This window comes from Xiphophorus couchianus, chromosome 11 (genome assembly GCF_001444195.1).
Source record: "Xiphophorus couchianus chromosome 11, X_couchianus-1.0, whole genome shotgun sequence".
NCBI classification, from domain to species: domain Eukaryota; kingdom Metazoa; phylum Chordata; class Actinopteri; order Cyprinodontiformes; family Poeciliidae; genus Xiphophorus; species Xiphophorus couchianus.
The window spans coordinates 7460719-7478808 of record NC_040238.1 but is presented as its reverse complement, the minus strand read 5'-3'; the positions used below and the strand labels follow the sequence as shown (position 1 = coordinate 7478808).

Here is an 18090-nt window from a genome sequence, read left to right as displayed (position 1 = left end):
TCATCAACCTCTGACCTTCTGAAAAATCGAGTAGGAAAAAAAAAAAGAAAGAAAGAAAAGGAACTCTAGACACTTTCAGATGACAAAAAGCATCAAACATGTAGATCCCAAAAATCATGCTGATAAGGCATGGATCGTTGCTACTATTATTATATGTATATGTATTATATATGTATATATGTATTATATGTATTACACTTAGAAGAAGGGACCATATAGGACTGAAGGGGGTGGGGCATGGTCGGGGAGGGGGCTATGGTGTGTGAGATTTCCTCTTTATTCCTTTGTGTCATTTCCTCACACAGGAAATTCTGAAGTTTGTTCTAAATTTAGAAACTTAACAATGAAACAGGTTTCACAGCTTAGTTCTAATTAAAGCACATCATAATGTTACCTTATTAACTCAGAGAGTCTGCTAACAGAACCATGCACACTGACGTTGTGTCCTTGGACAAGACACTTCACTCACCTTGCCTGCTGGTGGTGATCAGTGCATCAGACTGCCCCAATGCAGCTGTGGCTATGATCCAGTAACTTGTCACCATCGGTGTGTGAATGTGTGTATAAATGTAGTGTGAATCACTTTGGGGTTCAAGTACAGGTGCTGGTCATAAAATTAGAATATCATGAAAAAGTTGATTTATGTCAGCAATTCCAGTCAAAAAGTGAAACCTGCATATTATATTCATTTGTTTCACACAGACTGATATATTTTAATTGTTTATTTTAATGTTGATGATTATAACTCACAACTAACAAAAACCTCAAATTCACTATCTCAGAAAATTACAATATTACTTAAGGCCAATACTAAAAAGGACTTTAGAAATGTTAACCAACTGAAAAGTATGAACATGAAAAGTATGAGCATGTTCAGCACTTAGTGCTTAGTTGGGGTTCCTTTTATCCAAATTACTGCAGCAATGCGGCGTGGCATGGAGTACATCAGTCTGTGGCACTGCTCAAGTATTACCAGAGCCCAGGTTGCTCTGATAGTGACCTTCTGTTCTTCTGAATTGTTGGGTCTGGAAAATCAAATGTTCCTCTTCATAGTACTCCATAGATTTTCTATGGGGTTAAGGTCAGGCAAGTTTGCTGGCTTATTTAAAACAGGGATACCATGGTCCTTAAACCAGGTGCTGGTAGCTTTGGCAATGTGTGCAGGTACCAAGTCCTGTTGGAAAATTAAATCTGCATCTCCAGACAATTGGTGAGCAAGAGGAAGCCTGAAGTGCTCTAAAAACGTCCAAGGCTGTGTTGACCTTGGACCTCAGAAAACACAGTGGACCAACAACAGCAGATGACATGGCACCCAAACCATCACTGACTGTGGAAACTTTGAACCTCAAGCAATGTGGATTCTGTGCCACTCCTCTCTTCCTCCAGATTTTGGGATCTTAATTTCCAAAGGAAATACAAGATTTACTTTAATCAGAGAACATAACTTTGGAACACTCAGCAGCATTCCAGTCCTGTTTGTCTTTAGCATATTTAAATGGGTTTTGTTTCACGATCTTCTCCACGATGTGGTTATCCTGATTGCTTGTCCACTTTTTTTCTACCGCTTTTCCTTCCCTTCACCTCTATGAATGTGCTTGGACACAGAGCTCTGTGCACAGCCAGCTTCTATAGTAATGTGTGTCTTGCCCTCTTGTGCAAGGTGTCAAAGGTCATCTTTTGGACATCTGTGAAGTCATCCCCATGATTGTGTAGCCTACAGAACTAGACTAAGAGACAATTTAAAAGCCTTTGCAGGTGTTTTAAGTTAATTAGCTGATTAGTTTGTGGCACCAGGGGTCTTCAATATTGAACCTTTTCATGATATTAAAATTTTCTGAGATACTGAATTTGGAGTTTTCATTAGTTGTGAGTGATAATCATCAAATAAACATTTGAAATATATCAGTCAGTATGTAATGAATGAATGCAATATACACATTTCACTTTTTGAATGGAATGACTAATTTTAATCAACGTTTTCATAATATTCTGATTTTAAGACCAGCACCTGTACAGGCCAGTTACTTTTTAAAAGATACCTGACAAAATGAAGATAGCAAAGGTTTTTCCAGTCCATAAAAAGGGAGACAAGCAAATATTAACAAATTACAGGTCAATATCATTGCTAGCCCAATTTTTAAAAAGTTTGGAAAAATTATTCATAAAAAGCCTGGACTCCTTTCTTAATAAAAATAATATACTGAACGAGCACCAGTACGGCTTCAGGAACAACTGCTCCACAACTTTAGCTGTGATGGAGTTTGTGGAGCACATTGCTGCTGCAGCAGTTGACCAGAAGCTTAACACCGTAGGTGTGTTTATTGACCTATGCAAGGCATTTGATTCTATTGACCATGCATGACTATTAGGTAAATGCGAACTGTATGGCCTATGGGGGGTTACACATCAGTGGTTAAAGAGTTATTTGAGTAGTAGATTACAATATGTGTAAATTAACAACACAAAGTCAAAAACAGACATAGTAAAATGTGGTCTTCCTCAAGGCTCAGTCCTAGGACCTAACTTATTTCTACTTTATTTAAACAATATTTTTAAAGTATCCAGTATTTTAAAGTTTATAATGTTTGCTGACGATACAAATTTCTTTTTTTCTGAAAAAAATATGAATGAAATAATAAAAACAGTATAAAAAGAGTTAGCCAAGTTGAAAACATGGTTTGATTACAATAAATTGTCGTTAAATGAAGGAAAAACTAAATTCATGGTATTCTCTAGTAATCGGATCTATAATAATGTAAAGTTATGCATAAATGGAGTTGAAATCGAAAGAGTTTGTGAGACAACATTTTTATTGATTATTATAGACAATAAACTTAGTTGGAAGCCTCACATAGAATATATTAGAAATAAAAGTGCAAAAACTATTGGAATATTGGTTAAAATAAAAGATTTAATAAATGTTAAAGGCTTGTATATTATATATTTCTCTTTGATTATGCCTTATTTGTCTTATTGCTCAGAAATCTGGGGAAATGCAAGTAAAACAACCATTGATATATTAGTTAAGTTGCAAAAAAAAGCTATAAGGCTTATTAATAAGGTGGGATATTGTGAACCAACTGATAAACTCTTTATTCATAGTAATACATTCAAATTTAAAGATATTGTTTATATAAAAATACTGGAAATAATGTATAAAGCATTGAATAAAAGTCTTCCTTCTGGTATTCAGAAATTATTTAAGCTAAGAGAGAATAAATATAATTTGCGAGGTTTGTTTATATTTGATTGTGCAAAAGAGAAGAACCAGAGAAAGTCTAGATGTGTTTCAGTTATTGGTGTGAAACTGTGGAATGAATTGAATGATGATTTTAAGTTATGTCCTTTCTTGGTGAACTTTAAAAGAGCTTTAAAATGTAAAATGATAAAATCTTACGCTGTTGTGTAGATGTATATATGTATTGTGAAGATATCCTTCACAATACATATATAAATGTATATAATGTAATGTAAGGTATAAAAACAGGGTAGGCAAGAATAAGTTTTGCTTTGGGCTATTCCTTTTTTGGTAAACTGTGGGTTTGTTTATTGTTGTTTTTTTTCTTTTGTTGTTTCCTGTGTTTAATGTGGACAATTTACCAAAATAAAGTGATAATCTAAAAAATAGAAGCTTTTCAAGCATTAGTTTGTTGGACATCAAGGAGGAGAAAAAATAAACGCCGTCGCAACTTACCTGGAAAAGACCCAAATCTCATAAAATGTGTTTTTTTGTTTTACCTGTTTCTCACACTGGCCATAGTCAGGGCCCTGGTCTGGCTGAAAGAAACAGATTTCTCCTCGGTTTCTTGCCATCTCTATCAACCCAAAAGCTGTCCTCACTGTGGCATTTCGAGCATGAACGAAAACCATGACCTGTTCAACAAACGTACAGAAAAAAAATTAAAACAATGCAAAAAGGAACAACTGATTCACAATTTAGAGTTTGAAAAATATCTGCCCCTAACAGAGTTCTTTCATACTTGCATGCTGTCACACACAGGTGAAATGTTTATTTTGTGTACTATATTCATTTGGCAACTTCTAATAAAGGTTGCATTGGATTTTATTTGGAGCATCAGAGTAAGGAGGACCTAATAAAAATGCATGCTTCACTTTTCAGATTTTTATTTTTCAAAAGTTGAAAAGCTCAAGGGATGTACAGTAAATGCTTTTAAAAGACACTACATAATACAAAAATAGTTTTGCTTTGGTGCTCGATGAAAACAAATATTCTGATGTTTAAATCTACTTTAGCTTCAGTGCAGACATTGTGAACTGTATTCCTAGAATTTAGAATTTTGTCCCTTTTTGAAATTTGATTTGTTTTAATCTTCAGTCCCAGGGAGATGTCCCACCAGACAAACAAGCCTAGAACATGTGAAGTGATATCAGAATGGGAAAGGAGAAAAAGGCAAGGCAAGGCAACTTTATTTATATAGCACCTTTCAGCCAAAGACAATTCAAAGTGCTTGTACAAAGAAGTTAAAAACAACATACAACAGAATAAAAATAAACAAAATAAACATTACAAATTTGAATATAGTTAAAAAATAAATAAATAAAATAAAAATTTACGAATAGGCAGCGTCAAATAAGAAGGTTATTAACCTTGTTTTAAATAAACTCAAGGTAGGGACAGTCTTACAGAGAGCAGGAAGCTTATTCCAGAGTGTTGGAGCATAAAAGCTAAAAGCTGCTTCACTGTGTTTAGTTCTGACTCTCGGAATGGTTAGGTTTGATTCTGATGATCTTAAAGGTCTGAGTGGTATATATGGTTGAAGAAGATCAGAAATGTAGTCTGGGTTTCTATTATGAAGTGCTTTGTAAACCATTAAGGAGACTTTAAATTCTATTCTTCGAGCAACAGGCAGCCAGTTAAGAGATTTTAGAACTGGACTGATATGTTGATCTCTTTTTGTTTTAGTTAGGACTCTTGCAGCAGCATTCTGGAGAAGCTGGATAATCCAGTAAAAATTCCATTGCAGTAATCAGGTCTACTAAAAACAAAGGCATGAACTAATTTTTCAGAGTCTTGTGGGGACATGAGTTGTGTAATTTTAGCAATATTTTTTAAATGGTAGTATGATGTTTTTATGATAGATTTGATGTGGTTATTAAAGTTCAGATCAGGATCCATGATCACCCCCAGATTCTTGGCTTCATCAGAACATTTTAATCCAATGGACTGAAGGTGGGTGATTATATTTAATCTATGCTCTTTTGGCCCAAACACTAATATTTCAGTTTTATTTTTATTTAGTTGGAGGAAATTTTGGCCCATCCAGACATTAATCTGCTCAATACATTTAGTGAGTATTTGAACCTGACTGTAATCTCCTGGTGAAAGACTGATGTATAGCTGTGTGTCATCGGCATAATTGTGGTAGTTTATGTTATTATTTCGTATATTTTGAATTAATGGAAGCATATAGATATTGAAAAGAAGCGGCCCCAGGATGGAACCTTGGGGAACTCCATATGTAATATCATTCAGTTTGGATTTAAAATTGCCTATGGACACACAAAAGATTCTATTGGACAGGTAAGATTTAAGCCAGCTGAGTACCATACCAGAAATGCCAACCCAATTTTCTAATCGGGATAATAAAATATCATGATCGACTGTGTCAAATGCAGCACTTAAGTCAAGTAAAACTAATATTGACATTTTATTATGGTCAGTGTTTAGACGGAGGTCATTAAAAATTTTGACAAGAGCCGTTTCAGTGCTGTGATGCTGACGGAAGCCTGACTGATGGACATCAAAACAGTTGTTCAAGGCCAGAAAGCCATTTATCTGCTGAAAAACAATTTTTTCTAGTATTTTAGACAAAAAAGGTAAGTTTGATATTGGTCGATAATTGCTTAAAATTTATGAGTCTAGATTATGCTTTTTGAGAAGTGGTTTAACTACCGCAGTCTTTAGAGCCTGAGGAAAGACTCCAGAGGAGAGTGACTTGTTAATTATTTGTAAAAGGTCCGGAGCCAAAACATCTGAGACCTTTAAGAATAAATTGGTGGGTATGATGTCAAGGGAACAGGTGGATGATTTCATACGATGTAAAGTGTAACTCAAATCCTTTTGAGTGATCAGGTTCAAGTGGGTCATCAAAGGTAAGTTCTGTTTAGGGAAAAACATAGTTAATTGTTTCCCAACAGCAGACACAGAGGAGTTTATTGTTTCCCTTATTTTCACAGTTTTATTTATAAAAAAAGTGGCAAATTTGTCACAGGCCTCAGATGAGAAAAATTCACGGTTAACAGAGGAAGGTGGATTTGTCAATCTGTCAACAATCGAGAACAGAGCACGAGAGTTGTTGATAGAGGTAGAAATGATATTTGAAAAAAAACTCTCTCTTGCATTTCTTAGTTCAGAATTAAACATTTTGAGTTTGTCTTTGTAGATATCTAGATGAGTTTGTAGTTTCGTTTTACGCCACTGACGTTCTGCTCTCCGGCACACTTTTTTCCCTATTCTAACCGACTCAAAATTTGAGGAAGGAAGCAAAAGTCTTCTGACGACTTGCATTTTTTATGACGGTAAATGAAAAAACGTTTTACAATTTTTTTTACGTTTGAGAAGCTTTTGTGTTTGTTTATCCAATGAAGATATAGAAGAGCAAAGGAGAGTAGCAGACTGCAGAGACATGCAGCAGGAGCAGTGAGCTATGTGCTTGTTCCAACACACACAGTCCAGAGGGAACACTGTAGCAAATGTTATTTATTGGAGGTGTTTTATCAGCACCACTGAACTGTGTGGAAACATAAGCTCCAGATTCTCAGCTTATTAAACTTTGTTCTGGCAGCATGCTTCCCACCAAGAGGATGCTGGAAAAATCATAAAGGAAATTCCATCCATCACATCAACCCTGATGAAATTAATATATGTCAGCACCACTTCTTGACAATTTAATATTGAGTGAAAAAAGGTGCCAGTTGTGCAGTGGACTCGGCAGCTAAAACATGGAAGGTGGACTGGAGCAGTGTATTTAAACATGCTAATAAAACAAAAAGCTTCCTGGTGGTGGATGATCAAGATGCTTCATCATAAGGATCTGTCTAAAAGAAGGGAACGTGTGCGTGTGTGTGAGGGTGTACTTGTAATAAAATCAGCAGGATAACAACAGTGCTTGGTAGGGAATTCAACTCCAGCAGCAGATGGAAGTTAAATGGCAAAGTCTGAATTTGCAATTCTCATGTAACCAACAGGCCTTCTGAGGCTGCAGAGTGGAGGCAGAATGAGAGGAAGGTGGTGCATGGGCTCGGGTGGGGAAACAAAGAAGAACAGGCCTACAATGGGGCAAATAAGGCCCTGAGAAACTTTCAGATAGCTTCTAAGAAAAACAAGGTTTGTGGTAAAGAATTTACAACACTGAGCCTCTACGACTCTGCCATCAGTCCAGAAACATCTGTTTTGTGATGCACCCATTGCAGTTTCTGGCTGATCATAAATCTCCACCGATCTTTAAAAAGCCTATCTGTTCATTACAATTTTGGTTGATAATGATTTTTTTTGTCTGAAATGCCACTCAATACAGCAAGAAAGTCATTGATTTGGCTGCAGCAGGCCACTATTGTTAACTGCAAAACCAACATGTCCTGGTGGGTGGGTCTATCAGTCAAACCAGAGCAACAGAGAACTGTTGAGATACAACCAATCCTCCAAAATGATAAGTGCACCCCTAATTACTCCCACAAAATACAGTAGATCTTATTAGGATGTTATTCCATCAATAAACATAAATCAATGCATAAGTATTAAGATGAAAAAATTACCTTTGTAGAAATTCCTCCCTCATAAAAAGTTGAAACATGTGGAATGAATACTTTATACTCCCTCTTTAGTTCCATATTCCTCAACAAAGCTGCTCTCTGAATACCCTTATTTGTTAGATAACATTAGAGAACAAACCTAATCATTGAGGAGAATGTTGTGGAGAGGTTTAAAGCTGGGTTAAGTTCTAAAACAATATCGCAAGGTTTGAACATTTACTTAGAGGAACTTACAACTGTTATTCTGCCAAATCCTAGAGGTTTGGAATAAGAGAGTATAACTCAGAGAAGAAATTTTCAGCTCAGTTGGTAGAATCTCTCTACAGGACAATTATTAGTCATCACCTCCACAAATCTGACCTTTATGCAGTAATAGCAGAAAGAAAGTCGTAAAAAATCCTGTTTGTAGTTTTCTGAGTCAATTAGGAACACTGCAAATATGAATGTTTTTTTGCTTAGTTAAGAAAACAGAAGAGTAGAGATGCACTGATTGCAGTTTCTGGGGGACCACCAATCTGTACCAGTCTTTAGAAAGCTTGATCTGCTGAAAGTCAATGAGTTGACAACAGTGGGGTGTCTACTGTTAACTGCAAATGTGCAGACATGAACTGGTGGGCCGGTCAGTGAAACCTCTCTCACGGCTGAGTGGAAAAGAACAGTAGTTGACTTTTAGACCTTTGCTGAGGTAGATAAGATCGATGGATAAGATCAGCTTCACATGTAAGTATCGGCTAATCACTGATCTTCCAAATTAAGGAAATTAATTTCCTGGCGCATATAAATCGGTGCCAGCATTATTGTAAACTATTTTATTTTTTCAGGGGGTATTTCTGTAACTCAAACAAATACCTGCACAATCACATCTACACTAATCTGATTTATTTCTTCACTCTTTTCTAAGGCAAAATACAAACATTGAATTAAAATGCCTATAAATAAGCCAAATCTATATATAACATTTATTTCTAGGTGATGAATCCCTGCCACTTTCAGAACTGGATAAATTTATGAATGTCAAATATATTTCAGTTTAGATTAAAAAGAACTCACCTGATGTCCAGCTTTAATCTGCTGCAGAACCTTGTTGTAGCACACTTCTTCCATGTCATGAATCTGTTGGATCTGTGCAGAACACAAAACAACAATGACTGATCTGCTTTTGCTTTAAAAGGTTTCATCTTCATCATAAAAGTGTAGTTTAGGCACTGGGAGGCTTCATTTGTGCAGTTTTTAATCTTTACTGTCAATACCAGTGATCAAACATCAAATAATAATGACCATGGAGATAATATCATTACACCAGTATTCTTGGCTCTAAACATGTATCTATCAATACACGATGGCCAACAATTTACCTTGTTGGTGGTTTTGATGCCAACAAAGGTTTGTCCAAGAGGCACAGGTCTGAAGCGGCTGTCAAAGAAGAACAAGCCGATATAGGGGTTGACGTGCAGGAAGGCTGCCACATCCAGGTAGTTTGGCAGGGTGGCAGACAGTCCCAGGATCCTGATCATACTCTGGGTAGACTCCACCTGCCCATGAAACAGTGCGGAGTTAAAGCTAGACCAGAGATCTATACATTCATCCATGTGGACGGAACTAAATCAGCCCTGGGAAGTCTTGGTAGACAAATAAAAAAAAAAAAAAAAAACGGTGCTTGTGTATACTTGTAGAAATTGACAACAAATATGGATTCATAAGTATGCTAGAGGCATTATAGGCCTCTAACATACTTTTATTCTGTGTTTCCCAATGTTTTTCACTGTGTTTTATGACTATGTAAACGATTAATCCCAAGATTTTTGGCATATTCAGGTTTGAAATCAACTTTTCATTATATGCACACTGTGGTAGAAATTTTGTATGGTTCTCTGTGCAAAAGAGGTTGCCATAGTAAATAGTATGACACTTAAAGTAAGGCGACTTTTTGTGAATTGTGATTTTATCAAGAGGATGATATGCTCAGAGCATACAAATAAGAAGTTGCTGAAGGAAGTGTTTTGCATTGACCAGAGAAAATTGATTTTTAGTCCACAGTGTTTTACACTGATGTGTATTGAGGATTGTTTGACTTTGTGCACAGTTTAGGACAACTGCTAGAAGTTTGTGTGGAACTTGAATCGTTCAATTGTTTTTCCTTTTCAGACTGGATGAAATATTAACATTGAAGAGAGGTTTGGGTTTTATATCTTTAGAAATTATAAGCATTTCCAAGGCTACAAAGCCTCGAAAATGGCTTTTAACTCCAATAAAAAATGTAACATTGTTTTTACAGAAATCTCAATTTTTTTTCTGTTAAAGTAAGTTTTTATTAATAATTGATTGCACATTGTAATGTGTTTTCATTTATTAACTTCTTCAAACACATTTACCACTACTGCTGTGAAAATGCAGCTGTTTACTCTGTTTTCCCTGTTTTTGCTTTCCTGTCACACTGAAATTACTAGGATTTTCTGGTAGAAATAAAAAATCATATTTATATCAATTATGGGAAGTCATCACAGTTGTGAAAGACATGCTCTGTGGAAAGCAGTAGCAACACAGGAATAAATGATTTTTTTAATGTTTTAATCTGACACAAAAAAACTAGAGATGAGAATAACTTTTCAGATGCATTCAGATGCATAATGTAGACTTGGCAAACAGAGAATTTTATAAACGGTTTAGGAACTCTGGCCTACTAAGCTCGTACACCAGCATCCTCAAAGCTACAAATCACAACAACACTGACTCCGTTTCCACTAGAGCTGAAAAGTACGTGACTGACAGGAAATGGTTAACATTATGAACAAAAACAGGAATTATAATGGTTTTTGAGATAAGTATATCTATTTTAGTCATGCTTAAGATGGTCTACCTTTGATGTGCCATGTGTGAATTATGCTGGTGTTACTGCTACCTATTGTAAAAACCTCGATGTTTCAGCAGGGTTGTTGAAATACAACTTTTACTGGAAACAAAGGAAAATTATCAGTATGCATTACACAGTGCAAGCATAATTTGAGCTAACAGCTGCGTTGCTTAGTGCAAGCACTGGGTCAAGCCACAGACACAGTGCTTGCACTAATACAGTATTTGTAGACATATGTTCTAACTACAGATGTCCTGGTCTTATCCTAAATATTGGCTTGTAAAACTACATTGTATCATGGGTGTTTTATTTTGTTGATCTTTCCAGGTCGACTGTACTTAATAATCTAAGAATGTTTCAACTTACCTTTTTTAGGCTTTATATAATGTTATGTTATTCCCTCATCAAGCACATATCTGGAGTGTATGAAAAACAAAGTCCCATCTGACATAATCAAACGTCTTCTCCACGTAGAGTGAGATTTCAGTTTCCAAAGTATTGCCGTGATGGATGGCGGATGCTTTTCCAAATGACGGGTCAATACACTAGCAATATTTTTAGTATCTGTATTTAATGAAGATATTGGGTAGTATGAACATCCATCCAAATGATCTTTGTTCTGTCCAATTATTGTTTTATGCATTGTTGGAGGCAAAGACTGTGAATGAAAGATTTTTCAAATATTGACTGCAACAGTGGAATTATTTGGGTAAAAAACATGTTATAGAAGTCAGAAGGACAACTGCCAGCATTTCTGACAGGTGTCCTTGAGAGTACTTCCGGCCTGTCCGGAAGTACAGCATGCTGTAAGGGGACATTCCAGACAGTGTACTACTTATGCCCATTTCAATTTCAGCATTAGAAACAGACTTCTCCAAACTAGTCATTAAATCTTATCCTAAGGAAGGAATGTCAAGTCTCTCAGATGTTTTCTATAACTACATCATCATTAGCTGTGGGGGTGATGTATAAAATCTGATGGTATTTTGAAAAACAGCTATTTTTGTCTCGGTTATCCCTACATCTTGTTCCCTGATTATTTCGGATCTCAAATATAGTCTGATTAGCTGCACTCTGTCAGAACTGATGAGGTAACAACTTGCCAGTTTTCTCTCCAAGTTCATACAAATAGCCACACAGCTTAGAGATAAGGTATTCAGCTTGTTGATATAAGATTGTATTCAGTTTGTAATTATATAGTGAAAGGATCAGGATAATTACTGAATTTAATATATAATTTATTATCTCACCATTGATGCTGTTGGTGCTGTTCTTTTCTGTTGAGCACAAAGTGACATTTTTGATTCTTTAAATGATGTAGTTAAGTTCATGTAAAAGAGTAACCTGTTGCTACTCACCTTTGTTAACAACTGAGGCTAAACAAGTTTGCTCCAACACTGACTTAGTTTTGTCTTAGAAAAATGAGGGAAATTCACCATATTGTGAATCAACATGAGTGAGTGGATGAGAACTAGAGTGGGTGTCGGCAGAGACGGTGGGCTGCCCGATCTAAGAGCCTCTTGCTGGAAGTGACAGGGAAGATTGGTAAGCCCTTTAATGTGATGCAGAACCTGTCAAAGCCTCCTATCAAGATAAGAACTAACCAATCACTGCCGGCAGACTAGGCTTTCACTGCACTTTCACTCTGATGCTCCACATGCATTTTAAGGTCTACCTTACATTCAAGTTTCTTCTCAATCTGGGAAATACTTTTAATATGATTACAGAAATCTCTATTTCAGAAAAAACAACAAAAAAAAAACCTTACAGAACATGATTTGAAGTCCTTTGTTGTTTCCAAAATAAGATTCCTGAAATTATTTCTATATATCTACTGTATTTTCCGCACTATAAGGCGCACCACATTATAAGGCGCACCTGCAATGAATGGCCTATTTTAAGACTTTTTTCATATATAAGGCGCACCACATTATAAGGCGCATAGAATAGACACTACAGTAGAAGCTGGGGTTACGTTATGCATCCATTAGATGGAACTGCGCCAAAGGGAATGTCAACAAAATAGTCAGATAGGTCAGTCAAACTTTATTAATAGATTACAAACCAGCGTTCTGAAAACTCCGTTCACTCCCAAAATGAACAGCTGTTGCTTCCTCCACTTCCGCACCATTAATTCGTTCATGTTAAATTCTCTCGCTGCTGCTCTATTCCCATGTTCTACAGCGTGACTGATCACCTTGAGCTTAAACTCTGCGTTGTAAGCGTGTCTCTTAATAGGAGCCATTTTGGGGTCTATACACAAAACCCAGCGTGCACCGCGCGCTTCTTCTTCTACGGGGGAAAATGAAGTCGGCGGCTGCTTTCCCCCATTTCTTCTTCTACGGGCGAAAATGAAATCAGTGGCTGCTTTCCCCAGTTTCTTCTACTACGGGGGAAAATGAAGTCGGCGGCTGCTTACCGTAGTTGCGAGACCTGTTGTGTCAAATTATCTTTGCCCTTTTTTAATTGTAAACTTGGTATTTGTGAAGAAAATCTACTCTTTTTTTTAAACTCTATTTCAGTGTCAGATAAGGTAGAAACAAGTCTTGAAGTGACTAAACATCTTGTTGAAACAGGACATGAGCCAGAGTCTGTTATAACTGGCTAATATTGCTGTATTTCACACCAATTTCAGAATGAAGAAATGGCTAAATAATAGACACTGAAAAAGAAAGACAACAGCTAAGCAGTACTCAAGGTTAGAATTAGAGGGAAATTAATTGTAAAATGCAGAACAAAATTTGTTGGACTGAATTTCACCAATTTCAGGGTGGTAAAGATCAAAACTCTTTTAGCAGAACACCAATATGATACCTGGCTCCATTCTAAAACATTTGCATAACAAGGGAGCAAGTTTCATTCAGTTTACAGGGATTTACATATTAATATGTCTGAGGAAGTGAACTTGTGGGTTGGTAGCAGCCTCAGTAATTCCCTCAGCGCAATCAATTACAGGAGTCTATGAGTCCAATAATAGGATAGAAAGATGGAAGAGGTGGGGGCGGGTCTATGAGACGTCCTGTTCATATTCAGCTTCTTCTTCAGTTAGAAAGTGGAGGATTTTACACAAAGAACTGAAATATGCAACCTCTGTGGCTTTTGATATTACTTACAATATAAGCGATATTGTATATCATCTACATAATATATACAAAAAGTGAAAAGAATGTGGACATCTTGTAACTAAAGGCAAGAAACTGATGCCTTAACACAAAAAGCATTTAAAAGCAAATGTATTCCATTTCATTATCAGTGTAGTGCTTTTTATTGTTAGAAACAAAAAAAATATTTACTATTGCCACAATCCCTCTCCCGTTCCCCAAAACAAGTGTGTGTGCCTCACTGTTGCCAGGCCTGGAGTTAGGGCACGATGGCAAGTGCCTGGTGGCCGGGCTTTTACCTGTGGAAAAGCCCAGCCGGGCATAGCCTGAAGAGGAGACATGGGTCCCCCTTCTAATGAGCTCACCACCTGTGAGAGGGGCCAAAGGGGTCGGGTGCAGTGTGGGATGGGTGGGGGCCGAGGGAGGGGGTCCTGGCGATCTGATTCTCGGTTGCAGAAGCTGGCTCTTGGGACATGAAATGTCACCTCTCTGGTGGGGAAGGAGCCAGAGTTGGTGTGTGAGGTTGAGAAGTTCCGGCTAGAAATAGTTGGCCTCACCTCAACGCATGGCTCTGGTTCTAGAATCAATCTCCTTGAGAGGGGCTGGACATACTTCCACTCTGGAGTTGCCCATGGTGATATGCGCTGAGCAGGAGTGGGCATACTTGTTGTCCCCCATCTCGGCAACTGTACGTTAGTGTTTACCCCAGTGAACAAGAGGGTAGCCTCCCTCCTCTTACGGGTGGGGGGACGGGTTCTGACTGTTGTTTGTGTTTACGCGCCAAACAGCAGTTCAGATTACCCACCCTTTTTGAAGTTCTACGAGAGGTTACTGGAGAGTGCCCCTCCTGGGGACTCCCTTGTTCTGCTGGGGGGACTTCAACGCTCAGGTGGGCAATGACAGTAGGGCCTGGGGGGGGCGTGGTTGGGAGCAATGGCCCCCCCGATCTGAACTCAAGTTCTGTTCTGTTGTTGGACTTCTGTGCTCATAATGGATTGTCCATAATGAACACCATGTTTAGGCATAAGGGTGTCCATATGTGCACTAGGCACCAGGACACCTTAGGCCACGGTCTGATAATCAACTTTGTTGTCGTTTCGTCGGATCTGCGGCCACATGTCTTGGACACTCGGGTAAAAGAGAGGTGAGGAGCTATCCACTGACCACTACCTGGTGGTGAGTTGGCTCCGGTGGTGGGGAAGGATGCCGGTCAGATCTGGCAGGCCCAAACGTGTTGTGAGGGTCTGCTGGGAACGTCTGGCAGAGTCTCCCGTGAGACGGAGCTTTAATTCCCATCTCTGGCAGAACTTTGAACACATTCCGGCAGGGGTGGAAGTAAAAAATGTTCTCCACCAGCCATAGTGGTTGGTAGAGAAAATGTTTTACCGGCCACTCAGCCATTTCACGTGCCTCCCCCTGGAGGCTGGGGGAAGGGAAGGCTGGGCCTCCATTCTTAGGCTGCTACCCCCACAACCCGACCCCGGATAAAGTAGAAGAATGAATGGATGGATGGATGGATATGCTTTTACACAGAACTCTGTGAACAACCAGCTTCTTTAGCAATGACCTTTTGTTGATTTCCCTCCTTTTGGAGACTCTTTTGGAGATCTGTCCAGTAAGCAGTCTTACTAATCCAGAGTGAGAAACCATGTATAAACTCGGGAAGCCTTTCACTGTAAAAACACCAAATATTAGCAAGTATTTTTCTCTAGTTTCAAGTGAAAATTTCAAAGTACACTTGAAAAACTCACTTACAAGTAATTGTCCAGAAGGATATAAAAGCCTGTTTTAAATTAATAATTTCTTAATATTGATGAAAAAGTACTAGTTGTTCAGGAGGGAAGAGGTATGGGTCGGTTTCTAAGCTAGCTGTTTCAGGCTTCTGTAAATACTGCCGTCTATGAGCCCCAACCAGGTGTGCTACCTTCACAGACAAATTAGCTTGATTCCAGCAAGTAGAAACCATGAATAAACTGACAAAAACAAGTTGGAAAAACAACTTTAGCCACTCAGTTCAATACTCCTAATTCTCACTTCCGATCTACATCATGGCGCTTTGAATGATTAAGTGATATAGTTGCAAAGTGTCAATAGCAGGGTATCCCCTTTGTCATGAATGCTGTTTTAACCTAAACAATGTGATATTATCTGGAAGTCATCTGGCTAATGGCTCAAGGCTTCGTGCTGACGTCTAAGCGTAAAATAAATGCAAATCAGTCTGATTAAAATAACAATACTAATGTGTGTGTGTTGATAATTATAGGATAAAAAAGATCCGTCATAGCATCCTCAGTAACATGCTTAACTCCCCCTTAGTACCTGCAGAAAAAAATTAACTGGTCACGCATCATGCTGGTTTTATATTATTTTATTACTATTTTTCCGGTTAAACGATGCATCAAACCATATCAAATGTTTTATCCACTTAGTCAGCCAGAGTTAAAGTGCACGGCCACGCGGAGTTTCTCTCATCAAACTTCCATATCGAGTTTGATTGGTCACAAACTCTACCAACCAAAATAGTTTCTGTGTCCTCTTATTATAACCTCAACAGACACGAAATGGAAGAGCTACTAAAGCCTCATTAGCAGCATTGAATTAAATCTTCCGTTTGTTGTCCATCTTTGCGCAGTGCAGTGAATTTAACTCATCACGCAGGGCCGGTCCAAGGCTGTATGAGGCCTTGAGCAGAATTTGAATTAGGGGCCCCTTTTGTTGCTAAAAACATCAGCACCTCTAAAAGCTTCTGTGTTAAATTTAGTGAAATATGGGAGAGGGGGACTAATTTAATTGGTGAACCTAAACGCAATAAGTTATAATCACATTTTACTCATTTGTGTGAACAAACAAAGCTCAAACTCAAATATTAAACTCAGCATCAGATTGTAGCTATGGTAACAATTAACAATTTAACTATGAATATTGTTCTTTGAACTTTTACAAAGTAAACTAGCCAGCTCCGTAAGATCTTCCATATAAATGTTAAACAATTAAAAATCTTTTAATTTATTTATGCTTAAACAATTACCATATTATCCGCACTATAAGGCGCACCTAAAACCCTTCAATTTTCTCAAAAGACGAGAGTGCACCTTATAATCCGGTGTGCCTTATATATGGACTAACATTGAGCCACAACAGGTCTTGCAACTACGGTAAGCAGCCACCGACTTCATTTTCCCCCGTAAATGAAGTCGGCGGCTTCATTTACGTGGGAAGCCGCCGACTTCCGCGCGCCAGCGCGCGGTGCACGCTGGGTTTTTGTAAAGACACCAAAATGGCTCCTATTAAGAGACACGCTTATGACGCAGAGTTTAAGCTCAAGGCGATCAGTCACGCAGTAGAACACAGGAATAGAGCAGCAGCGAGAGGATTTAACATGAACGAATCAATGGTTATAGTGGAAGTGGATATATATTGTGATTGCACTGACGTTTGATTTACCGTAACAGTATCAGACTGTTTTTTACGTGTTTATTGAATCAAGGAAAAGTTCCCCTCCACTATATGTTATACCTTGCTGTTGTTAAAAGACAAACTGTGTCACGAAAATACCACGTCACTTACTTTACCTCGGGGAAATTAACAAAACAGCGGTTTATTCATTTTGGGAATGAACAGAGTTTTCAGAACGCTGGTTTGTAATCTATTAATAACGTTTGACTGACCTATCTGACTATTTTGTTGACATTCCCTTTAGCGCAGCTCCATCTAGTGGATGCATAACGTAACCTCAGCCTCTACTTTAGTGTCTATTCTATGCGCCTTATAATGTGGTGCGCCTTATATATGAAAAAAGTCTTAAAATAGGCCATTCATTGCAGGTGCGCCTTATAATGTGGTGCGCCTTATAGAAATACGGTGTAAACAAATGTTACATTTATGTATCTGTGTTCTGTGTTAGAATATTAGCATTTATGGTCCCCTGAAGTCCTGGGGGCCTTATGAAGTCGCTGACTTAATTTGGATTAAACAGAAGTGCAAATAATTGATATTCATTTTAATTGTATTTTTTGATTTGTTGTTTTTAAGACTAGTTGTGGGTTTAAATAGCGTTTCACTGGCGATGTTTTCTGTAACATATAATTACCCAGTAATATTTTTACATTTCCTGTCAACTTAAAATCTTTTATACAAAACCCCAGTGGACTGCCTTGGTGGCTCGACTTCCAGGCTTGGCAAGTTTACTGGGGGAAACCCTGTAATTCCAGTAAAAAGTGTATGGGAGCGGTGCTTTGGCAGTTTCAGTGTTTTGTTAATTTACACAAAGACCAGAAACGTGTAATTCTGAATTTATATGTAATGCATCATACTTTAAAGATGTGCATGCTACTGTGATGATAAGCGTCCAGTCAGACAGCATTT

At 37.9% G+C, this 18090-nt stretch overlaps 1 protein-coding gene across 2 annotated transcripts in view; it reads right to left on the bottom strand.

The window, feature by feature from the left end:
• The window catches only part of ascc3 (activating signal cointegrator 1 complex subunit 3), a 238337-nt gene that overhangs the window by 104690 nt on the left and 115557 nt on the right, over positions 1-18090 (bottom strand). For both annotated transcript variants that reach the window (XM_028030745.1, XM_028030743.1), the window contains exons 12-14: positions 9129-9305; positions 8824-8895; positions 3739-3873 (exon numbers count right to left, since the gene is read on the bottom strand). In XM_028030745.1, the coding sequence (XP_027886546.1) occupies positions 3739-3873; positions 8824-8895; positions 9129-9305 (384 nt within the window). The remainder of the gene's footprint in view (positions 1-3738; positions 3874-8823; positions 8896-9128; positions 9306-18090) is intronic.